The 25,794-nt window shown below is 46.5% G+C and overlaps 1 protein-coding gene across 1 annotated transcript; it reads left to right on the top strand.

The window, feature by feature from the left end:
- The first annotated feature begins 778 nt into the window (after nt 1-778).
- KLHDC4 (kelch domain containing 4) lies at nt 779-23,828 on the top strand. The gene is made up of 12 exons (XM_053399942.1): nt 779-987; nt 1,983-2,074; nt 2,820-2,898; nt 4,906-5,004; nt 6,921-7,057; nt 10,761-10,853; nt 12,121-12,280; nt 17,099-17,168; nt 17,538-17,746; nt 18,866-19,274; nt 22,633-22,764; nt 23,121-23,828. Exons 1-12 carry the CDS (start codon nt 784-786, stop codon nt 23,294-23,296), a joined length of 1,860 nt encoding a protein of 619 aa, XP_053255917.1. The 5' UTR covers nt 779-783; the 3' UTR covers nt 23,297-23,828.
- The last annotated feature ends 1,966 nt before the right edge of the window (nt 23,829-25,794 follow it).

Below are 25,794 nucleotides of genomic sequence, written 5' to 3'. Positions count from 1 at the left end.
GACAAACCTCAGCTCCCTCGGCCAGTAAAGCAAGATGAGCGCCACAACCACAGAGTTGTCTGCGACTGGACTTAACTGTCAGGGGTCCTTTACCTTTTTACCACCCATACAACATCCTGGGGACAGCACCAAAGTTGTTTTATCCATCACAAACAATGTTTCCCAGGGAAGAATATATTTTGTATTTTTCTCCAAGGAGCTCAAGGTGGTGGTACATGGTTGTCCCGCCCGCCCCCGGCGCCTCCTTTAATCCCCACAACAATCTTGTGAGGTAGGTTACTGGCCGGAGGAAGTGCCCAGTGTGCAACATGTTCGAGTGGGAATTTGAACCTTGCTTTCTCCCAGGGTCCCAGTCCCGCACTATAACCACTGCGGCACCACTCTCGTTTCAAGCTGTATTGTCGAGGATAACCGTGTCTGCTGCCAAGACGCTTTGCACAGTTTCATTTGCAAATGGAATAAGCGCATAGCTGTCAACCTTCCCTTTTTTTGCGGGAAATTCCCTTATTCCAGCGCCGTTTCCCGCTGCTATCCCGGATTGTTAGATATCCCGTAGACTGTCCCCGGGACAGGTGAGGCTGCTGATCCCTTATTTTCAAATCTGAAAGTTGACAGCTATGAATAAGCGGCCACCCACTTGCATCAAATCAGCCCGCTTCGTCTGTTCTCCAGATCCGAAGGCCTGGCAGGGAGCCTTCCCTTCCAGCAGATGGCAATAGTCTCGTTTTTGCGGCGGATGAGAAGGATCCCGCTTGCCGCCTTTGCTCCTTCCCTCGGCAGGAAATGACCTTTGTTTGGGGTCTTGGGAAAAGGCCAGGCTGGGTCGGGGCACGTGTGTTTTGCGTGCAGAGGGAAGAGGCTGGCCAGGCGGCCTCTCCTGCTGCAAAGATGGGCAAGAAGAGCAAGAAGGAGAAGAAGGTGAAGGGGGCTGAGAAAACAGCCGCCAAGATGGAAAAGAAAGTCTCCAAGAGGGCCAAGAAGGAGCAGGTGAGGAAGCTGAGCTGCCCCCCTCCCGCCAGGGCTCCTGTGCCTTTAAGAGCTTCGCTGCAGGCAGAAGCTCAACAGGTCTGCAGTTCCTGGATAAAGAAAAAAGCCCCCTTGGCTGAATTTCTGTGCAATCTTCAGCCCCCACCCCGCTGAAAAAAAGGTGCATCGGCCACTGGGGGGGCGGGGAGGAATGCAATTCATACGGACGTAGGTAGCTGCTTCATACTGAGTTAGACTATTGGTCCACTGAGCTCAGGGCTGGCTGGCAGCAGCTCTCCAGAGGTTTCGTTTCATTCATTTTATTTGTATGCCTCTTTCCCACAAAATAAAATCATGCTCAAAAAAGCGGGTCACAACAAAAAAGCAGGGATGCATTTCAAACAATTTCATAGTAACATAGCAGAACACAGCAACAGTTTCATAACATAGAACAATAACAAATATAATAACAAAAACCCACATTCTGATACTATAAATAGAACAAGGTTATTTAAACAACACGCAGCGTCCAATAGTGGAAATAATAAAGGAGCTTCGCATTTCGTCTTAGTCCTAGAAGCACTCCTCCCAAGGTGTTGCTCAGTGTCTCTCTCTTGCAGCAGCTTAGAAGGCTTCCAGTGGCAAAGGGGGGGGGGTAGATAGAAACACCCCTGCCGTGATGTTGGTGTTTCAGGCAGAGGGTGTCTCCAGCCCTACCTGGAGGTGCTGCTGGGGATTGAACCTGGGACCTTATGCATGTAAAGCAGATGCTCTGCTGCTAAGCTATAGTTCTTTTAAAAATAAAAGTTTGGGGGGCTGTGGCAGTACTAGGTAAGAGAGAACAAGAAGACAGAGAACAGTGTAATAGAATAAGCCCTCAAATCATCTGAGGATGGGAAATTCCTTCTAGATCTTGTGGTTTGGTGTGCGCTGGCTGATGGGAGTTGTAGTCCAACAACATATGGAGGGCACCTGGTTGTGAAATGCTCTTGATCAGACTGTCTCTTTGTTTAAAGGAGGATCTTGAAGCTCTGATAGCGGAATTCCAGACACTGGATGCTAAGAAGACTCAAGTGGTTGAGACCAGCTGCCCCCCGCCCTCCCCAAGGTAAGAATGTGCACGGGGGTCATATTTTCCTGGAAGTGTGGGCTACAAACAACTCCTAATAATTTTACCAGCCTTGCTGGAACCAGCATTGATTGTGCAGCATTCAGAATAACTAGAAGATCAGAGGGGTTTCATTGTTTGGCTTTATTCTCTGGTATTTTTTCTACTAACTTTTTTTTGAAAAATTTGCTTGTTTTTACCTAATAGTCTTAATCTTTTGAGACTTGCTTGCAGCCTTTCTCAACCTGTGGGTCCCCCGATGTTGTTGAACTACAACTCCCATCACCCCTAGCTAGCAAGGCCAGAGCTCAGGGATGATGGGAGTTGTAGTCCAACAACATCTGTGTGTTTGCTCTTGTATTTCTATTGGTTTGGTGTTTTTGCAAACTGCCTCTCAGCCTCACAAGGTTGTTGTGTGGAATAAATGAGGATGGGAAGAGCCCCGTGAGCTCCTTTGGTGGGGAAAGGTGGGATATAAATGAAATAAATGATACTCTGATTTTGAAATTAAATGTGTTGATATTTCCCCTCTTTTTATGTTAGTATGGACAACAGTAATGAACCTAAGCTGTCATCAATATAGTGACCACTTTGATACGTCTCAGAAAGTGGCTGCTTTTGCATGTCACCATAAGCGTTGCAGGATGGAGTTATATAAAGCTCTAAAGTACTTTTGCACAGTACGCATGGAACAGGTCCCCAGTCTGTTCCCCTCCTTATATCTGCCCCATTTTTCCATCTCCAGGCTCAACGCATCTCTGTCTCCACATCCTGAGAAAGATGAGCTAATCCTCTTTGGAGGTGAATATTTCAATGGCAAAAAAGTAAAGTATATCCTTTTGTCTATCCTCCTGCCCCCTTCCCTGCCCCAGGGTACCTGTGGTTGCCCTCCAGGTGGTGCCAGGCTCCCAACTCCCATCAGCCCCAGGCAGCGTGGCCTAATGGGCAGGGGTGATGGGCTTTGTACTCCAGCAACATCTGGAGGGCCATGGGCTCCCCAGCCCTGCCCTAACCCCAGTTCACCCTGCTCATACTTTTTGCCTTGACTTTTTGCTTTCAGTGATTTTGCACAAAATTATTTTATTGGAATGAGGAGCTATTCAGGGTCCCAGAATAAATGGGACTGCCTGTCCATGCTGCCCACTGTAATGACATTCCAGCTGCCACAGGCATGGCAGGTTCCATTAAAAGGGCCAAGAGTGATTGCCTGGCCATCATCAATGTTTTAGGAGTTCATAACTCCTGGAGACAGATTTGGAACATCTCCTTCAGCTCCTCGGCCTCTCTGCACATGAACAGCCCTCCTGCTGCTGTCCAAAAGGAGCTGGTCTCCTTTCTGTCCAAATTGAGTACATCCAGGCTATGAATTTTGCAGAGACAGAGTCAGACATTTGGGTCACAGACTGATTGTGGTCTCAAATTAGCAGTATAGGAATTGAGTCATTTCCCCCAACCGCTCCCTCTTTCTGCACAAAGCATTCTTTGGGCTGGTGCAGTGGGGGAAGTGGACAGTTCCTCTGCTACTTCATCCTTCAGCCCATAATTTCTCAACATGGGGCAACAGGTTTCTTGGAGGTCCGCTCATTGTGGAGGAGCCTGCTTGGCTTTTCCACCATGTCTTCCCAAGCAACTATCCCCTTAACGCCAGGATTCCCTTCTGAGATAGGTAAAGTTGCTAGGAGTTGCACCTTCACCCATCAGTACCTAAAAAAGGTCATGCTTTGGTAACTAGAAGTCTTTTATGAATGTAATAGATTACTGTTTAGCTCTGGGCACTGGCTAGGATGCAGACATGTCCTTGTCCCTCTTCAAAGAGCTTGGAAAATGAAAATCCTGGTGGGAGATTTTAAAATAATGCTTTGGCATCAGTACCTCTCCCAAGACTTAAGGGATTGGGTAGGCTCTAAACCAGGCATCCCCAACCTTTGGCCCTCCAGATGCTTTGGACTACAATTCCCACCATCCCTGACCACTGGTCCTGTTAGCTAGGGATCATGGGAGTTGTAGGCCAAAACATCTGGAGGGCTGCAAGTTGGGGATGCCTGCTCTAAACTAAGAGAAGAAACTGAGTGCACATCTATTACTAAGTCAGGTTAAAGGTCCTTGCATTAATTTGCAAAGGCCTGAGCAACTTAGGTCCAAGGTAGCTTAGGGATCACCTGAACCCTTATCATTGAACGCTTGATCATTGAGATCATCTGCAAGGGTGGTGTTGACCATTCTATGAGTTGCCAAAACTCATTTGGCATCAATGTGAAATTGAGTCTTCAGCATCATTGGCCTGATCCTGTGGCATGCTGTTAACTGGTGAAGATTCATCGGGCCCCTTCTAGATTAAATTCACCTTTAAAGGTTTGCTGGAAAAATTTCTGTGCTAGGTTATGTGTACACATAAGAGCCATGATTTTAAATCTTAAAGTTTAAAATCCTTAGTAGGATTGGAATAGCACTTGCAGTTTAATGGTGCATTTTGGATATGATGGAGATATAAAAGACTTGGATTATTATAAAACATGCAGGAGGAAATGATTAACGATAGGACCCACAAAAGTGGGGAGGCAAGTCCAGGAGATTCTTTGTAATCTTGTTTTTATGATGTATGTTGGATATTTGATTGTAAAACTTTAATTCGAAAAACCAAATAAATAAATTTATAAAAATAAATAAATGCTGGTGTTTTTTTTTTAATTGTATAGATATAATTGTGGCAAATCACTTTGGGGTTTTTTATTATTAAATTGCCATATACAAGTATTTTAATAAATAAAAGGAACGTGTGTGTGTGGAGTACGCTACATATTCTAGCAAGCTTCTGCCTCCTCTTCCTCTAGACGTTCCTGTACAACGAGTTGTTTGTTTACAACATTCGGAAGAACAGCTGGGCTAAACTTGACATCCCCAACCCCCCTCCACGCCGCTGTGCCCATCAGGTAATGATACGCTCTGCCCCAGGAAGCAGTTCTAGGAGGTGAGGGTTCGCAGTAGCAGGAGGGGTTACACAGCTGGTGCAGAGGCCTTCCTGATACCCTCCTTCACCAGCATCATACCATGTGTTGCCTCAGAGTAGAAGTATATTATTTGTTGTTTGCTTTAAGGTTTCAGGGTATTAAATAACAATTTAATACACAACATATATTTAACTTTAAAATCATATAAATATATAGGCACAGAGACACACATGCACACTAGGGGCTGCTGCGCCACACTAGGGATTCCCCCTTCCCAACTCATACAACTATTACGCACAATCCCAATTCCATTTCTGAAGCTGCCTCTGTCTTTGGTTCTGCAGTCCTGTTTTTATCTTCACCCCTATTCTTCCTCCCCTTTGCCGTTTTCCTCTCAGTTCCTTCTGCCACTGCTTTACTCAAACTTCTGCTGCTGTTTAAAACCACTTTCCCCATCATTGTCTCTCCCTTCTGACTCCCGTGCCACTGCCCCTTGTGTTGGGCAACCTGTATTCTTTTCCCCTCCCCTACCCCACCCTGACTTCATGCAAATCCAAGATTGTGATGTGGCACTGCAGATCGTCCTGTAAGGGACAGCAATGACAGCCTTACATTTTTACGTGGAGAGAGAGAGAGAGAGAAAGTTGCATGGTTATTTTTGCATCAGATGTGGAAATAAGCATATATGCAAGAACGGTGCTAGAGAAACCCACTGAGTTTGATGCTGGTGCTCGAAAAAAGATGGGCGCTCTCTCTCTCTCTCTCTCTCTCTCTCTCTCTCTGTGTGTGTGTGTGTGTGTGTGTGTGTGCTCTCTCTGTAAAATTCTACCTGTCATAAATGACAGTGTCCAGCAGGTGGTGCTTTAACAAGCTGTAATTTTCCACAACAAGCCGTTCTCTGGAGCAGGACTTTCCAACCCGTACAGATCAACTCCTGGGATCCCACTCTTAACCTCATCCTGCAACCTGGACCTGTTTTTAAATTTGTTTTACTGGATATGCCTTTCTCTCTCCCTACCAAGCAGCAGCAGAAGAAGAAAATCCTTCTAGACTTATTTGTGTGACCTACCTTTGGGTTACCTGTGATCTGTTTTTGGACCACCATCCAACTACTGTAGGCCACCACTGGCCTGGAGTTGCAGTACACTTTTGCATACATTCATTGTGCTGTTTGGTCCAGATCAAAGCATAAAAATACTGTTTCATTCAACCCAGCAATCCCAGCACAAGGCAACTGCAGCAGTACTAACGCCCTCCCCTCACCAACTTTTCTACCCAAAAGCTCATAGAAAAAGAAATATTCACGAGGTCTGGTGAAAGGATGACAAGGAGAGAGCCAAATGTATCTCTTGAGGCAGGGAATAACTTGGAATTCCTCTTGAGGGGGCACTCTTGGAAAAAAGTCCTGTCTGCTAAATTATTTTGTATGCTGCAGAGAAAGAACATCTAGATTCCTCTCCTTGTGACACTGTTATCCTTTGGTGTCCATTCTGAATTACGAAGGGATTCTGAAGGCTTTAGCCCAAATGCAGCCCAGGAGTTGAGGCAATAAGACCCATCTGCCACCACTGAACTGTGAAACCTTCACAATCAGGCCATCTCTCCCCCACCCCCTTTCAGCTATTAAAGTCACAGGCTTGGCTTTGTCAGGGAAGGAATTGCTCTACTCATTGCTAGGATTACCGTTTCTGCTTGGAGCGGGTTCAGATCTGCAAACTCTGGACGACTTGTACACATAGAGCCTTGGGTTGTCCCAACAGTAAAATGGGGGTGAGCACGACCCAGCTGGCAGTGTTGTTGGTAAGGTTTAATGAGAGAGGCTGTTCGTGTGTTGCACATGTTGAAAATTACTCAAAAGTTGCCCTAACTTTTTCTATCTCTCTCTCTTCCTTTGGCAGGCTGTGGTGGTAGCTCAGGGTGGCGGACAGCTTTGGGTGTTTGGCGGGGAGTTTGCTTCACCAGACGGGGAGCAGTTTTACCACTACAAAGATCTCTGGGTCTTGCATTTGGCCAGCAAGACCTGGGAGCAAATAAAGTAAGTGAGGTGTGGCATAATGCATAATGCATAAGCAGCAGCATTGCCAGAGTCCAGTCCTGGGAAACGTCTCTTTTTTCCTTTCCCAGATGTTGCCGGACTCCCAACTCCTATCAGCTGGCTGGGGCAGATCAGAGTTGGAGACCGACAGTGTCGGGGGGGGGCACAGATGTTTCCCAACCTTAGTAGAGGGGTGTGATAAGTGAGGAGGCAAAGCGAGTCTTTGCTTTCTGATCCCAACTGATTGGAAAGGTAGAGCATCTTCAAATATTGAAGAGCGTTTAGGAAATTGTGACAACATAAAGCATGCATTTACCTGGTTAGCAAATTAGGCAATGCTGTCTTCCATATGTGATCACCTTTTCCTACCTGGAGGAAATATTTAAAACATGAAACTGCACATTGGTGTTTATATGAACATGCAGGAACATGGGAGGCTGCCTTGCACCAATTCAGACTGTTGGTCCCTCTAGTTCAATATTGTCCACACTGACAAGCAGAATGGCTCTCCAGGGTTTCAGGCAGGGAATCTCTCTCAGCACTACCGGGAGATGCTGCTGGGAATTGAACCTGCGTACATCAGCCTGCAAAGCAGATGCTCTACCCCTGGGCTACAGTAGAAATACCCTTCTGTACACAGCTTCTCTATTCTGTACCACCTAGCTCAGTATCAACCACTTGGGCAAACAAAGGCTTTCCCAAGGTTTTGGGCAAAGTTCTTTCCCAGGTCCTCCTGCCTGAGATCTGATCAGCTGAAGATGGCAGTCTGGTGTAGTGGTTAGAGTGCCAAATTAGGACCTGGGAGACCAGGGTTTAAATCCCTGACTCTCTTTTTTTTTTATTAAATATTTATTAGCATTTTCAAATAACACACAACAAACAAAAACAAAAAATAAACAAAACAAAAAACACAAAAATACATAACATTCAAAACTAAACAAAACAAAAAATAGAAAAAACACATAAAGTTTCTAATACTTATTATTCTTAACCTTATTTCTCAGACTTCCTCACACCTCCCCTTCCTGTATTCCAATTTAAATTGTCAGTTCAGCAAGTCCTTAACTTATTTCTTTACCTTAGCTTAAACATTTGTTCTAACATACTATTGCTTTACTTTACTTCTTTTTTCCATTTCTTCAATTTATTTTTAACAGCCTTATTTTCAATTAATTTAAAAAGAAAAGAAACCAATTTTACCTTATTAAAATTACACATCAATACTTATACCTCATTAATTATTCTTAAACCTTTTTCCTAAAGTCGACCAAAATTTCCCTTCCACGATTTACCCAATTTCCTTACCACTAACAAAAAATATAAAAAGCAAATTATCCTTATGTACCCCTTGGATTCCCAACCTCCACCCACCCTTTTCCCGGTTCCAGTCCCCAACCAATATCCATCAGTCTTTATATTATTTATTTAGCCTGGAGATCTCACATCCGAGGCCCTTATATCTCTCTCAGTTCCTTTCTGCCGGTCTCTTTGATAGTCCTTAATGTTGAACCCCAAGTCTCGGAGGAGCTCCGGCCCAACAGAATCCATGTCGCTTCCAGCCAGTCCTCCATGCTTAAAGGCAAAGCCTATGGGGTGCTCCAACTCTTGTTTCAAATTTCTTTCAAATCCAGATGTCCCCAAAGCTCCAGCTTTCACCAACAAATTTGTAATCCTCAGGTCTTCAGATCTCCTCCAAAAGGGATCTCTCCATTTTCCAGACTCCCATTCAGACCAGGCTTTCCACATCCACTTTTTATTATCCTTTTTTATCATCATGTCAGGCCTCATATTGTAACTCTCCTTTGACTCCTGCACATCTCCTGCTCCTCCTTCATTTTCTTCAAAAGCAACATATTGCTCCATCGTTTCTACACTTTCAGTTTCATTTATTTGTTCAGTTGAATGGGCTTCCTGTTTCAAGTCCTTATCAGGCTCAAAACTGTTGTTTACTGTCCAGTGTAGTAGTGATACCTTTGTAGACAAAGCATTGTACTCATCTTGCAAGTTTCCCAAGAGAACGAGTGCTCTGTCCAATTCTGCTTGGATTTTACATACTCCAGCCATTTTTGTGATGTAATGTCCCTATTACCCCTCTAGGGGGATTTTAGTTCCTTGTTGTTCCTTTCAGCTCAAAACCAAAAGTCCAGTTATTTTGTATCAGCCCTCCTTATTTTCAACAAGTTATACCAAGTAAACCAGCAAAAACAGCAGAAACAATGTTCTCTTTTTCCAGCTGGCAACTAGCTGACTAGCAGCTCACTTGACAGCTGTCAAAATCTTCAATGCAACAGGCTTTCTCATAGGACGTTCCCGGGTCTCGGGGGGGGGGTGAAATTTCAGCTCCCAAAATTCTTTTTATCCTCCAGTAAATCTTCTTATAGTATCAAAACCGTGAAGTCAGGATCTTTCATTAAAAAACAAAAAACAGATTCTCTCGACCTTAGCTGCCCAGTCCTTTGCTTTAGATTGTTTACAAAGAGGGGGGGGTGAACTTCCTTTTTAGCCCCTTCCCGCTTGTTCCAAATCCAAAATTAAAAATTTTTAAAGTTCCAATCTCCGTATTACTCACAGGTTTATATTTTAGAGTCCAATCGGTCTTGGAATAAGTTGGCGCTCTCTGTCAATGGCTTGCGGCTTCACTCCGTAGGCGAGGGAGTACTCTCAGCACCACGCCTCACCCTGCCTCCGTTCCGAAGCCTTTAAAAAGGCTCCGTCGCGGATTGGGGGGGCGCAAATGGTGCCCGCCGAGTCTCTGTGTTCACAGGCATCCGCGCCTGTGATTTTAAGGGTCCCCGCTTCGCCGCAGCGGCCAGACCCAGACGCTACGGAGCCGATTCCCTCCGGAGCTCGGAGGGAATCCGCCATTAAACAATGGCGCCAACCCGGAAGTCCTCTTAAATCCCTGACTCTCACCAAGCATGATCTTCGACCAGTCACTGCCTCTCAGCCTAACCTACCTTTCAGGGTTGTTGTGGGAATTAAATGAGAAAGGGGAGGACCCTTCACATCACCTTGAGTCCCTTGGAGAGAAAAGGCAGGATATAAATAATAACCTGGAATCTTCTGCCCGTGATGCACTGGCTCTGCCACTCCTCTGCGGAAGCCCCGTCTGACCCTGTGTTGTCAGTAAGACCTAGGTTTAGCCCACCCTCTCTTTTTTGTTTTCTGCAAACTGCAATCGAAATGCCAGAAGGAGGGAGGAGCAGAAAGTTGATTTACACACAGACACGCTGTCAGGAGAGCAGTGAAACACAGGCGGGCTGCCTCCCCCGCAGACTTTCTCATCAGCACAGATGTTGGAGCTCTTCCCGAGGAGGAGGCGGAGATGGAGCTTTTGTTTCTAATAAAGAAAAAAGGGCAGGGGTGGGGGTGGGAGAGAAGTAGTTTGTCAGCCAAGGGGGCAAGTGTGTTGCCTAAAGAAAAACAGGCAGCTGGTGCTTGAGCCATATAGATGTTCTTGTTCCCCAAACTGGGGTTGGGCAACTTCTGGCCCTTCTGGTGTAGTTGGGAGTCCTAACTCCCACCATCCCTGCGGCCATTGGTCCTGCTGGCTACAGGAGTTGCCAGGAGTTGGAATCCAACAACACGAGGAGCAGAGGCATCTTATTCCCCCCCCCCCCAAATGGTACGAAGCAGGAACTGGCAAGGTGCAAACAGGGGGGCCTTCTCCAGTTACTGCTCAGTCTGTTCACTTGTGTTTCAGGGCTTCTGGGGGCCCTTCGGGTCGGAGCGGACACCGCATGGTGGTGTGCAAGAGGCAGCTGGTCCTCTTTGGAGGGTTCCACGAAAGTGCAAGGTCGGTTGGCGCTGTGCTTTTTGTTCGCTTGGAAAGGGTTGGCTCGGGCCCAGCAGGCCTTAGGCCAGGGGCTGCTCACCTGTGGCCTTACAGATGTTGCTAGAGTCTCCGTACGCATCATCCTTGAGCAATGGCTGTGCAGATGGAGTCCGACAATATATGGAGGGCTACAGCAGCTGCCCCATTCCTGCCTCAGATCCATCTTGTTCATTGCGCCCCATTCTGAATGCTGCCAGTCAGTGGAGTTCCATTGGTCAATGGAGTTGTCAGCTAATCTCCAGTCATTGGACTTCATTTCTTCCACCGTGTGCCATGTGTTGATGGCAAGGGCTTGTGGAGAGATGGATCTGCTGCAGAACTCCCTTTTATTGGAGGTGGGGAGGAAGGTCAATTAAGGGACTAGGGACATTGTGGAGGTTTGCCATGTGATGGAATGGGTTGGAGAACGTGGCCACAGAAAAGTGTCGTCTCTTTTTCCCATAACATTAGAAAGAACTCCAACGAAACTGACTAGCTGTAAATTCAGGATGGACAAAGGGAAGTCCACCTTCATGCAAGAAACTTGTGGGATTCTCTGTGTAAGCTGATTGCTGGAAGACAGATTTATCAATAGCTCTTACCCATGGTGGCTGTATGGAGCCTTCATGTTCAGTTGATGTATACTGTTACATGTCAGGTAGTAGAGGCATACAGTGTAGAAGGTACGCACACCCTGTTTTTGGGCTTCTTTGGGACATTTGATCTGCCACTGTGTGGGAAGTTGAATGCTAAACTAGATGTGCCTTTGCATTGCTCCATGTTCTCATTGTCTTACAAGTTGCATCTAAAGCCAAGCTTGTATTCTGGAAGCTAGACTGGAGCATCATTAAAAAAAGAAAGAAAGAACAGTGGAATTCAGACAGGCTCCTTTCAGGAATCTGCTTCCAGAAATGACTCCTTTTTTCTTGTCACCTACATGTCAGAGAGTAAGGATTTTTGGACATTCAGCACCAGGGACAGCAACTTTAGGAAGCAAGAGACTTCCTGATAAGTTTCGTGTGCTTATACATTTTTGCTCTGCCTTCCAAAGGATAAGGTGTACATCGCAATCTCTGGGAGTGCCAGTGACGTGGGCGTGTGCTTCAGCTTAGTGCCCCAGCTTAGTGCTCCAAGAGGCAGGGTGTCCAATAATCAATAGACACAGCCCTGCTTAGCTTCAGCAAGGTTCATGTGCCTTCAGACCATACGCCTTATCAGTACCTCTGCCCGCTGCTTTTGTTCCAATCAGAGATTACATCTACTACAACGATGTTTATACCTTTAACCTGGACACATTTGCCTGGACCAAGCTGACTCCCTCCGGGATGGCCCCCGCTCCAAGGTCTGGTTGCCATCTGGCTACCACTCCTGAAGGCAACATCCTCGTCTATGGAGGCTACTCCAAGCAGGTGAGTGGTGCCTTTTACATTGACTTGCTTAGTTCCTTGATCCGTATTCTTTAGAGCGACTAAGAGTGAGTTTGCAAGGAATAGGCTAGCTTCTCTTATCTGTGTTTTGTTGGGGCTCTGGATCATTTGTAGCAATGTCCACATAACTGAAGACACACACTCTGGGCTGGTTGTTTTCCGGGACAGCTCTCCCTTCATGTGGCTCAGATTTCCCACATGGTGGGGGTGGGGCGATCACTCTGTGTCCCAAGTCATTCAGCAAACTTGTTGATCTGCAAGAAGTTTGGCCACTGAACCTCAGTCTGGTTAATCAGACTGAACATTTGGGTGGTCAAGGCTTCTTAAAGTGAAAATGTTCTCGTTCAGCTTCACATCCGCTAAGTTGGGCTCTGTTGCAGTTTGTACAGAAAATGTATGACTTCCCTCCTCATTAGCAGCTATTGCATCTGAATAGCCAAAGGGACACCACCTTTTGAGCCTCTCCAGTCCCATCTCTTTTGCCTTCCTTTTTGCTTCATCATTCAAGGGTATGGAATGGAGGCCTTGGTGTTGCCTTTCCTAGTGGATAACTAGACTGTGGCTATAGTGCTAACTCCACAATGCCTCTTCCTTTCCTGCCCAATCCCTGGGAGCTCTAGGCAGGATGTTGTTTAATTTAAGCCTCAAAAGAACCCCAGGAGGTAGGTTGGGTTGAGAGCAAGCCTCAAGGAAGTCACTGTAGCTAAACGCAGATCGGAGTGTGGCTGCTCAGCTCAGCTCAGCTCTGCTGGCTTGTCCACTACATGTTAGAAATTAAGGGGAGACATAATGAAGATGTCTAATAGCATGAGCAGAAAGCTAGACTGTTGCGATCGCCCACCCCCTTCTTTTGATCCCGTTTGTCTGGAAGGAAATGGGGGCTGCTCTCCTGTGTTCATTCTTCTTTTTACTTTTATTTTCTGACTTTCTCATTAGTGTGTTCTGCCATATTAGGTTGGAACTGCTTGGATTTCCAATTGTGCAGATGCTCACCTTCTTCAGGGGTTGCCTACATGTACCCACAGAGGGCAGAGAGGGGCAAAAAGCTTGTCCGGGTGAGCAAGCACAGCAGCAGCTGACATATGTAGGTGCCTGCCCCATGTTGTGATCCTTTCTCTTTTTTCCTGCTTTTTTAGATGTGGCAGCCATTTTGTGACCTGCGACACCCCCGCAGCAGCCATTTTGTTATATGCCAGCCCTCCTCCCCGGCAGCCATTTTGTGCCTGGCACCCACAGCACTTTCTCAAAAATCCAGATTTGTCCCCTGGCTCAAAAAGGTTGGAGCTCCTGCTTGAATGCAGAAAATAGGAACTCCTTTCTTGCAAGGCACCAGTGATTTGCTCCTTTCCTGCTTTCTCCTGTTTCCACCATCTGCACCAACCTACAAACCACAAAGCATGCAAGGTGTCTGTGGGTGTTTTTAAATAAATACTTGGTGGTTTGTGACAAGGGTAATGTGGTTCCAAGTGGGGTAACAATGTTGTTACCTGTCTGACTCTGCTCTTCTGAGCATGGAGCTGGAAAGGCCTTGTAGTGCCTAGCTTCAAGCTGCTTGCTGGTTTTGGCCTGCTATATATGGGCTTACGGAGCTCCCCCCTTCCTCTTTGGGGGATTTGACACCTGGAGACACCCAGGTATGTTGGCAGCCTATATAGCCTTAGCAAGATCTTACAGTCTTAATGAATTTATTGCATTTACCGTATATCCCACATCTTTCAAAGAGCTCAGGTAGATGTATATGGTTCTCCCCCTCCTCATTTAATCCCCACAACAACCCTGTGAGGTAGGTTAGACTGAGAGGGAGAGTGACTGGCTCAAGGTCACCCAGTGGGGGTTTGAACCCTGGTCTCCCAGGTCCTAGTCCAGCACTCTAACCACTGCCCCACACTGGCTCCCTTTGCAAGATGCTATGTGCAGTGGGATTGTCCTAACCAGGTCTGAGATCTCGCTGGGTGTTTTTTGCACGGGACATGGTGCAATTTGAAACATGTCTAAGAGCGCCACCCTTTGAAAATGCCAAAAGCCTTGATTCTAGTCCTTATCATTAAAAGTCATTTGTGAAGGCCATCTTTGTTTCCATGCGCCACGTTGATGGGTCGGGTTCCACAGGTGGAATCACAAGTCTGTTGTGTGTTGACACTTGCTTGAGACCTGTTATAGCATACAGAACTGTAGAGCTGGAAGGGTAATTGGGGGGTCATCCGGTCCTGCCCTCAGTGCAGAAATCTTGCCTCCAGAATGCTAAGCCAAAATCTGCATCCTTTTAATTCCTGCTCATTCTAGAGAGAACAACCACATTTGGGTGTGACCACGTGTTCAGTTCTGGTCACCTTGCCTCGAAAGGGATATTGCAGAGTTGGAAAAGGTTCAGAAAAGGGCAACCAAAATGTTCATGGGGGTGGAGCAACTCCCCTATGCTGGAAAGGTTGCAGTGTTTGAGATTTTTCTTTTTTAAAAGATGATCTTCATTGGGGGTTTTTTATAGTTAAATACTATACATACACATATCATATTGCATTTTACATTTATTCTTGCTCTCAAGAGCTGGCTTCCCTCCTTCCTTCTTCCGGCTTTTTTGTGTTTGAGATTTTTCAGTTTAGAGAAAAGGTGTATAAGAGATGAGATGATCATGGCACGGAGAAGGTGGATAGAGAACAGTTTCCCTCCCTCTCTCATAACACTAGAATTCATGGGCATCCACTGCGTGTTGGAAGATTTAGCGTAGATAAAAGAAAGTGCTTCTTCATGCAGCATAAACTATGGAACTCCCTCCCACAGGAGGCAGGGATGGCCATCAAATTGGAAGAGGATTAGACAAATCCATGGAGGAGAGGGCTATTGATGGCTGCTAGCCATGGTGGCTCTGCTCTGCTTCCAGAGGCAGGAATGCTCAATACCAGTTGCTGGAAAGTACAGGAGGAGAGAGAGCTTTTGTGCTCAGGGCCTTCTGAGGGTTTCTGACAGGCTGGTCGCTGTGAGAACAGGATGCTGAACTAGATGGACCTGACCAAGCAGGCGGCTCTTACGTTTCTCTCTCTTTTTTAAAAAATAATTTTTATTAACTGGCCAATCACATCAAATTAAATCATATCACATAAATTTCGAATTACATAGCCGAATTTTAAATTTTGTTGGGGGGACCCATATTTCAAGATCCGAAGGGGAATTCTGATCATCTTCTTGCTGCTGCGTTAATGTCCAAATCAGTCCAAATCAGTCCAAACAGAGTTCATAATTCTATCCCATCTTATCTTGTTTCCACATCACATCTTGTTCATATATTTTCTCTTTTTTCTTTATGATCTCTTCTGATAGTCTCCTTAAGCCGATAAACACCAATAGTAATAATAGTCCTGTGTGAATTTTCCGTTCTTCCAATCCTCAAATCGAGATGGTTTCCATATATCATCACTCTTTCCATCATAGTCTCGTAAAACTGTCGCTCTTAAGTCCCACTGAGGAGTTTAACCCACAATATATAAACAGCTCTATTTCTCTCTTTCTCCTCCTAGACTCAAGACCTCCGACAGAGCTTCCCAATATGGCGACGGCATTTTTAACTGCGTCATTCCAAAGCTCTTACACACTCCACGCTCTTCTTTAAACGTGCTTTGGTTCGAAAGTTTATCTCCACACAGCCTTAAATCCACAGCTTAAGTCCTTAAAACGACATTTCTGACTCATGCGGGGAGGGGATTCTTGTTTAATCACATAAGAAAAGAAGGGAAAGTTTTTCCCCCTCCCCCATCAGTCATTTGCCGTACCTTGTCTTGGCGTGTCTTCTCATGTTTTATTCTTATCTTGTTTTGTCAGAGATCTCTTCTGTTAGCAGTCTTTACTCCCCCTTCTTTCTTGAAATATGTGCATTCCTTTCATCTAAATTGTTTCTTTTGAAGTTCTTGCAGCTAGTGGCGCGAATCAGGGATGGCGTCCAGGAGTGCCGAAATCCCACAGGAGGGCTTTGTGCCTAGTGCCCCCATCCCCACAAATTCGGGGGTGGTATAGGGCACAGCAGGCAAGGGCCGTCCCCCCCCCACAATCCTGGGGGGGTTAAGGAGGCTAATTACCCCCATCATAGCCTCCAAATTACCTCGTGTGGGTCGGAGAGATGTTATTGTCAGCCATCTTCCAATGCGCCCCCTAGTGGGCCCCGGCGGCTCTTACATTTCTCAGCAAGCCTGTTCCACCTTCTGCGTGATGGCAGATCAGATATTGGAAAGCCACCAGCCTGCCTTATCTTCTCTTTCTAAAGGGCTATTGTAAGCAGCGGTTCTCAACCTGTGGGTCCCCAGATGTTGTTGGACTACAACTCCCATCATCCCTGAGCTCTGGCCTTGCTAGCTAGGGGTGATGGGAGTTGTAGTCCGACAACATCTGGGGACCCACAGGTTGAGAAAGGCTGGATTAGAGGACAATGCACATGAAGCACTTTCTGAACTCCTTAAAAGTCATAGAAGATGCTGTGGTTACTCTTTAGCCTGTAGCCTTGTTTGCATTTCAGTCTTTCTGTGCCTCAGTAAACTCTGTTCCAGGCTTGCAGAGGAAAGCCTTTTGTAAAAACTTGTATATTTAGGCAAGCCCATTCAGACATATTAAGATGTATTATGTACACTTTGTATTAAAAATCTGTTGTTGTTTTTAATTTTTTTTTATTATATTCAGTTTTAAAATCTGTTTTAGCTATTAATTTTTAATGGAAATTTTGTAGCATTTTTATATCAACCACTTTGATTTTCCTTTATTTAAGCAGTGGATAGATAGCTAGATTTTAAAAAACCACATTTCTTTTTTTTTCTACAGCGAATTAAAAAAGACGTTGACAAGGGCACTCTTCATACAGATTTGTTCCTGTTGAAGGCTGAAAGCTCAGGTAAGCAGGAGGGCTCAGGGCTGCCTGGACTCCATACATAGGAAGCTGGGCCTGGCCTGGGTTCGATTTTCAGTGTAGTGGCTTAGCTTACTTACATGAGATTTTTGGAGCTATTTGCTCTTCAGGTGGCCTTCCACAGGTGGGATGGTGGGAGAAGCAGGTGGATGGGTGACAGAGCTGCCATTTCAGAGGTATGGGGTGGACAGAGGAGTAGAGGCAGGATTTAAAGTCTTGCTTTTCATTCCAAGGTGGCACTCTGCTCACATTCTGCTGACCTTAGACTTCATGATGTTTCCCTTTGCCTGTGACTTGCAAATGCTGTCCGCCTTAAAAAAAAGAAGCACTCCTTTTCTCTTTCATGTTTCCTAGACAAGTGGACCTGGGGTCGGATTAGTTCTTCAGGGGTGAAGCCGACCCCCAGGTCTGGCTTCTCGGTGGCTGTGGGTCCCAGCAACCGGTCCCTTCTCTTTGGTGGGGTCCACGATGAGGAAGAGGAGGAGGACCTTGAAGGAGATTTCTTTAACGATATTTATTTCTACGACTTGGTGAAGAACCGGTGGTTTCCTGGACAGCTAAAGGTCTGGAAAGATTCTTAACCGTGGGGTTACTCTTGCCCAGCAGCCTTTAGCCCCCAGCTCTGCCTTCATCTGCAACGTGGAGATAATCATGCTGCCCTGCCTTGCAGGGTTGTTGTTAAGAATTGCAACAAGTGCGAAATGTCGGCGAAAGTGCTCTGAGCACTTCAGAGCCCTGTGCAAGTTCTGAGGGTTTCACATTTTGGTTTACAAGCCCCCTGGCATTGCAGAGGAGACAGGGATGTGTGCATGAACACCACAAAGTTGCCTAATAAAAAAAGGAAAACTGAAAAGAAAGAAAAGACCCTACATATTTTCACCTGCAGTACAATTCAACCCATGCAGACCTCTTGTAACATAGACAATTGAGCCTGGGTGGTGCAGGGGTTAGAATGCTGGACTAGGACCAGGGTTCAAATCCCCACTCAGCCATGAAGATTGGGCCAATCTCTCCCTCTCAGCCTAACCTACCTCACAGGGTTGTTGTTATGATAAAAGAGAGAGGAAGAGAGTCATGCACGTCATCGCAGGCTTGGAGGAAAGGTGGGATAAAACTGCAATTAATGAATAAAACAAAATAGATAATGATTACTTGCGGCCATCACAGTGGACTAATCTGCCCATTCAGCAAAATGCAAGTGTTGCCATCCCACCTGGATTGTACCACTTCAGAAAGCAGGTTGGGAGTTGTGTGTTTGAATGAGCCCTGTGTATCATCACAAAGTCCTTAAAAAGGAAAGCTAGCATGCCAGGGGAAAGCCTCCAGCCAAGCCTACACCCCAGTGCGACCATCTTCTATGTTGTTGTTGTTAAAAAATTCAGTCATGCAATTCCCACCTGCATTTTAAAGTGGTACAGTGCCAGAAGGACTGTACCATTTCTGAATGGTACAGTCCTTCTGGCACTGTGGTGGTACAGGTCAGCTCCCTGTCAACAGAAGAGGAGAGGTGGAGGGAGAGCACACTGGATAACGAACCAATTCTTGCCAAATTTCATCAGTTTGTCAGGAAGGTGGCAGCTGTCTGTTCTGCTTTGACTTTCAAAAGTTGTGCAGGCTTTTGCTTTTGGGCTCCGGCCTGCTTCCATTAAAGTGTTTCTCTTCCTCCCCTCCAACCTCAACAGGGTCCAAAGACTGAGAAGAAGAAGCGGCGTCGAGGGCCTGCGGCAAAGACTGGCTGTGAAGGTGGTGAGAGTGAGGAGCGGCTCCCTCCGGGCCCCGTGGAGATCGTCAAAGAGGTGGTGGCAGAGGATGGGACCATCATGACTATCAAGCAGGTGATTTCGGCCCCCGAGCTGGAGCTGCAGGATCCTGAGTCGGAGGATGAAGAGGATGACACGGTTGATGAGGCCTCCGGCCAGCAGGTGGAGCCATGCCCACGCTCAAACGCCATGCTGGCAGTCAAGCACGGGGTGCTCTATGTTTACGGAGGGATGTTTGAGGTGGGCGACCGCCAGTTCACTCTGAACGACCTTTATGCTATTGACCTCCACAAGATGGAAGAATGGAAGGTCCTCGTGGAGATGGACCCGAGTAAGTTGAAGCCACTTACCATATTTTGCTTCAAGCTCTTGCAGCCAGCCTTCTGTTCTGTACTTCTGCCATTATGCTGGGCAATTGCAACGTTTGTTGATGTTAAGAATTCAAATTCTCTTGCATTTATTTTTTAAAACAACAACAGCAACAAGTTGCTAGTCGTTAGGGCTGAAGCTTTCTTGAAAGCCTATTGGTGCTGCCTGATGAAATCCCAAAAGCTGTTGGAGCCAGGGATCAGACACTGGTGTTCTGACTCCTTGCCCTTCCCCATTTGGCAGCAGAAGCAAAATCTACAACACTGACCAGAAGGATAAAATAACACAGTAATTGCCATCCTCTTCACAACGCTACCAATAGATGACAGTCTTTCCATCTGGGTGTTCATCAGTATGCGGATGATACCCAGCTCTACCTCTCTTTTAAATCAGAACCAGTGAGGGCGGTGAAGGTCCTGTGTGAGTGTCTGGAGGCGGTTGGAGGATGGATGGCGGCTAACAGATTGAGGTTGAATCCTGACAAGACAGAAGTACTGTTTTTGGGGGACAGGAGGCGGGCAGGTGTGGAGGATTCCCTGGTCCTGAATGGGGTAACTGTGCCCCTGAAGGACCAGGTGCGCAGCCTGGGAGTCATTTTGGACTCACAGCTGTCCATGGAGGCACAGGTCAAATCTGTGTCCAGGGCAGCTGTTTACCAGCTCCATCTGGTACGTAGGCTGAGACCCTATCTGCCTGCGGACTGTCTCGCCAGAGTGGTGCATGCTCTGGTTATCTCCCGCTTGGACTACTGCAATGCACTCTACGTGGGGCTACCTTTGAAGGTGACTCGGAAACTACAACTAATCCAGAATGCGGCAGCTAGACTGGTGACTGGGGGCGGCCGCCGAGACCATATAACACCGGTCTTGAAATACCTACATTGGCTCCCAGTACGTTTCCGAGCACAATTCAAAGTGTTGGTGCTGACCTTTAAAGCCCTAAATGGCCTCGGTCCAGTATACCTGAAGGAGCGTCTCCACCCCCATCATTCTGCCCGGACGCTGAGGTCCAGCGCCGAGGGCCTTCTGGCGGTTCCCTCATTGCGAGAAGCAAAGCTACAGGGAACCAGGCAGAGGGCCTTCTTGGTAGTGGCGCCCGCCCTGTGGAATGCCCTTCCAGCAGATGTCAAAGCGATAAACAACTACCTGACATTCAGAAGACATCTTAAGGCAGCCCTGTTCAGGGAAGTTTTTAACGTGTGATATTTTACTGTATTTTTGGTTTCTATGGAAGCCGCCCAGAGTGGCTGGGGAGGCCCAGCCAGATGGGCGGGGTATAAATAATAAATTACGGTATTATTATTATTATTATTATTATTATTATTATTATTATTATTATCTGATCAGGTCCTCAATTGTGTTAGGACTTCGACTTAGCAATTGGAGTTAGCGGGGTCCTGCCTGCAGGTTTCCCTCAGGCATCTGGTCAGCCAAGGTGAGAACAGGATGCTGGACTACATGGAGCACAGGCCTGATCCTGCAGGCTCTTATTTACCTGTATTGCCCAGAAAATATGCACGCTTTGCTCATTTGTCTGATTTAAATAGAACAGCTACCTAGGAGGCACAAACACAAACATGCTCCGTTGCTAGGGCTTTGATTCTGTAGTATTTGTCAACTCCTTTCCACGACAAATTCCAGTGAGCTGCAAGCTTTGCTGCTGCTGCTGCCCATCCAACATGACTTCTGACATTTCACTAGGCACTGCCCACATTGTATTTTTTTTAACCAGCCTGTCTCTGCAAACATAAGGACTAGAAACTTAAGAGAAAGCCCTTATTCATAAAATACTTGATTCTGTGTCAGACACTGAGCATTGACACAAAACCAGTGGGAGCATGTGGAGCATCCACAGGCGTCAGCAGACAGTCAGAACTTCAGGAAAGCATTTTGTATAACAAACAGTCTCATCAAGTTCCTGGGCATTGGAAACTATTCCTAGAAATCTGAGGGCTTCCGTGTTTAATTTTACTACACGACTGCAGCTGACTGGGGACAAAAGCCTATTTAGGCTGGCAAATTAGACAGGTGATGGGGATGCAGCCGAGGCTGTTTTTAATTCTTGGGGCTGTGAACAGCATTGGATTTCATCAAGCGCGCGCACACAAAGTCTAATTTTGGCCTGGCTTAATCCCTGGGAAAACCTTTTTTTCCGTGCCCTTTGGCTCTAAGTTGTCTGGCCTCATTTGTGTCTGGACCTTGAAACCTTTGTCTTAATCCCACCAAAGTCGTCGTGTCTGTGTGTTGACTCCTTTTTAGGCTGAGTGCCTTTGGCAACCCCCAGTTGCCCAGAGCTCCAGGCACCAGCCACAAACTCCTCTTAGTTATCCCACGGGTCTTTCCACTTCCTTTTCCCACTTACCATTGTCATAGAACCGTGGAACTGTAGAGTTGGAAGGGATCCCCAAGGGTCATCTAGCCCAGCCCCCTGCAATGCAGGAATCACAGCTAATCACAGTCATTTAAATAAGGTTGCTACCTGCCTTCAGTGCCGTCTCCTAGTGGGAAGGCAGGATATGACTCCTTTATATAAAGTAAAACAAATCTCAGCCTCTGTTGCTCACAAGCCTTCCATGATACCTGGACACAGGCAGCTGTGTTGACTGATTATTATTATTTGTACCATTAATTTAATGCATTGCCTATCCTTCACCAGCAGGTCTCAGGGTGGGCAGCAACAATTAAAAATTCAGAATTAAAAGCAGATTACACACAGGTTGGGGCCTGAAAGCGCACACATCCCAGCTGTCAAAGGCTGGAATAAAGTCGTGCATCTTCAGCATTCGCCAAAAGCTGTACAGTTGCCTAGCTGATCTTTTCCCTGGATTCTAGGAGGCTTTTCAGGGGTTCAAATGGGGGTTCTCTTCCAGCCCAACATAGAGGTCCCAGGAGTGGAACCTGGGGCCTTCTCCATACAAAGCAGATGCTCTCCCCCTCTGCTGTGGACTTGGTGCATCTGGCTGTGCTGCTTTTCAAGTGAGGTTAGGATGTTGATCCCATTTCCCTCCTGCTTGATGGTTAATCAACTCCCCACTCACTCTAAGCTTTGAGGAGGTGCTTCTCCCTCTCTGGGTACCTGAGCCCCTATCTAGGTTCAGTATTTTTAATTTTGAAAGCTAGAGACAATGAGTCTCAAGCTTGCCTTGGCAACTTCCTGTTTGCCCCAGACAGCCACCACTGTAAACCCAGGTATATAAAGAGTTGCTGCTGGTCACCTGATGGTGATGAAATTCTAGATAAAGTGGCCAGAGGGGAAGCTGCCGTTCCTGCTGCTAACTTTGTATTCCCTTTTATACCTGCGAATTTTAATGGCTGCGGCAGAAACTCAGGAATGGCTTGAAGATTCGGAGTCTGATGACGAGGGAGATGTGGAAGGTGCGGAGGGAGGAGACGAGGAGGACGAGGAGGAAGATGAAGAAGAGGACTCTGACGATGCTGAGGGCGAGGATGAAGGTAGTTGCGCAGAAAAGAGCTGGGAAAAAGCACCCGTGTTCTCAGATGTGCTGGAAAGGAGACGCTTGAGTTTCTTGTCTCCGCTTGACTTTGCATGCCAAATGTTAGCTTTAATGTAATCTGCTTGACTTTTTGTTAAGGAGATTTGGCAACGAATTGTGCAGTTCAAGCTTCATCTGTAAGGAAGTGGAGATTCGTTGGGGATTTTAGTAGAGTTGCTATAGGGTATTACGCATTCTTTGTGCAGCATCTTTTTTGTCTATGGAGTGCTACACCTGGAAGAGAGCAGGTGGTCCTCTCTGCTCTGCTCCTCATTGCACTTTCTCTCTCTCCCTCTCCCTTCTTGCCTTCTGCAGCAGAGGAAGATCACCCCGCTGTGCAGCCTGATGAAAAGTACACAGATTACCTCTCCAGGACAGAGCAATACTGGGTGAAACTGGCCCGCCAGAAGATGGGCCCTGATGCCAAAGAGAAGAAGATGGTGAAAGTGGGGCATGCAATGGCAAAGGCCTTCCACGAAGGGTCTGCCTAGGCAAGGTTTTGCCTGCCCCGCACTGAACGTTGGGACAACTGTTGTGTAAACATGCAATTCTCCATCTTCAGGGGAAACTACCACTTGGCTTTCTGCATGTTAATGAATTGGCTGTAAGGGAGCAGTTTGCAGCTACAAGGATTAGAAGGCCACCTCTGGCCCTGCAAGCGCTTCTCTCCCTCTCCCTCATCTGCTCCTGCTGATTTTGTGACAGGTTGCTGGAGCTTTGGGACTGGAGGATGTTCCCTTGTGATATTGTGAACGTAACCCTGGTTGGCACACGGATGCCTTCCAAGGAGGGGAGGCAGGAAGAAAAGAGGAAATGGGAGAGGCTTGGGTGGGCCACTTGGAGGGAGTTGGTGGATTAGAGGGATCCGGTGCTTAAAAGCTATTCTTGTTGGAAGCTTTGAGTTTGATACTTAAATGTTTGAGAGTTTCAGGAGGCTCCTGTTTTCCGCTCCCATCATCAGACCAGGAACTGGGACTTAACCATTTCAGCAGGTTTTATAAATAAAGGTTCTTTTGTCTGTTAGGATGCTTTCTCCTTTTTAATGGGCAGTATTGAAGATGGGAAACCTTTTGAGCCGGGATCTACCAAGCTCCCATCTTGTTCTGCATCTGACAGGTGTGCCAACATCAAGCCAGACATTCTTCATGCTTAGAAAGCTATAGCATGCCGGCTTTAGTGCGCCGTCACGTCACCATACCAAATGCATGGACTGAATTTCCTCCCAGATCATTCCCTAATTTCTTGCCTTGTAGAGCGCAGAAATAAAGCTTAGTAACCCTGGTTTCAAATTCATAGGAGGAAGAGCTCTGTGGGTGGGGTGGGGGCTGGAAGAGGCCTTGAATCTGCCCCACAGTGGAAGGTTCATCATCTGGTTCATAAGACATTAACTTTTTACTTTTTTTCTCAGACTGACTGTGCTGTCAGAACCATATTTTATAAACATTCACAATGTCTTAAGAATTCCTCATTTCTTAAAAAGAACTTTTCTCATTGGAATTAGAAAAACTGCCCCTATCAAAGGTATTTAACCCTTAAACAAGTTTAAATAAGCAAGCACATTCAATTAGTTGTTATTTTTCAGCAACTGGATCTGAGTATAGTGGTACCTCAGGTTAAGAACTTAATTTGTTCTGGAGGTCTGTTCTTAACCTGAAACTGTTCTTAACCTGAAGCACCACTTTAGCTAATGGGGCCTCCTGCAGCTGCCGTGCCGCCAGAGCACGATTTCGGTTCACATCCTGAAGCAAAGTTCTTAACCCAAAGTACTATTTCTGGGTTAGCGGGGTCTGTAACCTGAAGCGTATGTAACCTGAGGTACCACTGTATTAGCCTAGAGCCCTAATCTGGGACTGGCTAGAGGCTTTGCATGCCCGCTAAGCTGATTTTTGTCCTGTTAACTTCAGGTGGGGCTGAGTCTACTTCAATCCTAGTACAGCAGCTGCAGATGTTTTATTGCTCGCATGATAAATGGATCTCAGCCCACAACCACATCTGCAAGGAAAGGGCCATAGCTGTACATGCTGGCACTTGCTTTGACTACAGAAACGTCCAGGTTCTGGCCCCAGTTACCTGGCCCCTGTTAAAAGTATCTCAGGCACCTGAGATCTTGGATAGTCAATGTAGCAGGCCCATCCCTCAGTGGCAGGCCACGTGTGTGTTTAGCAGACAGGTGATGGCAGGTACAATCCCTGGTGCCTCCAGTTAAACATCTTGGAATAGACTTGGGAAAGTCCCTCTGCTGTAAGTCAGAGATGGACTTAAGTCTGGGTGTTATCTAGCTCAGGACTAAGGTAGCTTCATGTGTTCATATAGCTGCTTCAAAATAGATTCCCTGGAATTAGTAGTTTTTGCTTCCAAGGGTCAAATGGGCCGCTAAGGACTAACTCTTCTGAACTTTTGCAACAAAATTTGACTCATTTGCTCAGTTTTGGAATTGATATATAAACCTGGAGAAGGAGCATCAGTGGGTGTTTTCACTATTTAATCGCAGGAATTAACTTGGCATTGAATTGTAGATTCAATTCGCGTTCTTTTTTAGTGGCCTGATTTTTATTGTATTTCAGTATTATTGTTGTTATTTTCAATAAACACCATTTGAAACCAGAACTGGGGCACAGATCAGCACCTTCCTGCTTAAATAGCGCCCCCCTTGTCTCCACCTAGCAATATCCTTGGCTTTCTTTACAACCAAGTGTTGGTGTTGTTCCCCGCGGTGCCATATGGCAGAGCAGGATCCCTGATCACGGGAAGAGCGACTGAGAGCAAGTGAGGAAGCGAAGGACAAGCCCCCCTGGGCCTGGCGCCAACAGCAGCCGGCGCCTGTTGACGGGCAGGATATCCATCAGCCGTGGAGATGGTTATTGTCGCAAGGGACCTGCCCTGCAGGAGGGGAACATTATCTCCAGCGGCTAATGGTTTAATGCTCTGCACAATGCTGCTTTTTTGCAGTCCCTTAAAAGAAGTTCAAGAAAAGTGCTCTGTGCTCAAA

This window comes from Podarcis raffonei, chromosome 8 (genome assembly GCF_027172205.1).
Source record: "Podarcis raffonei isolate rPodRaf1 chromosome 8, rPodRaf1.pri, whole genome shotgun sequence".
Lineage (NCBI taxonomy): Eukaryota > Metazoa > Chordata > Lepidosauria > Squamata > Lacertidae > Podarcis > Podarcis raffonei.
The sequence above is the reverse complement of the archived record's forward strand: the minus strand, read 5'-3'. Positions and strand labels throughout refer to the sequence as shown.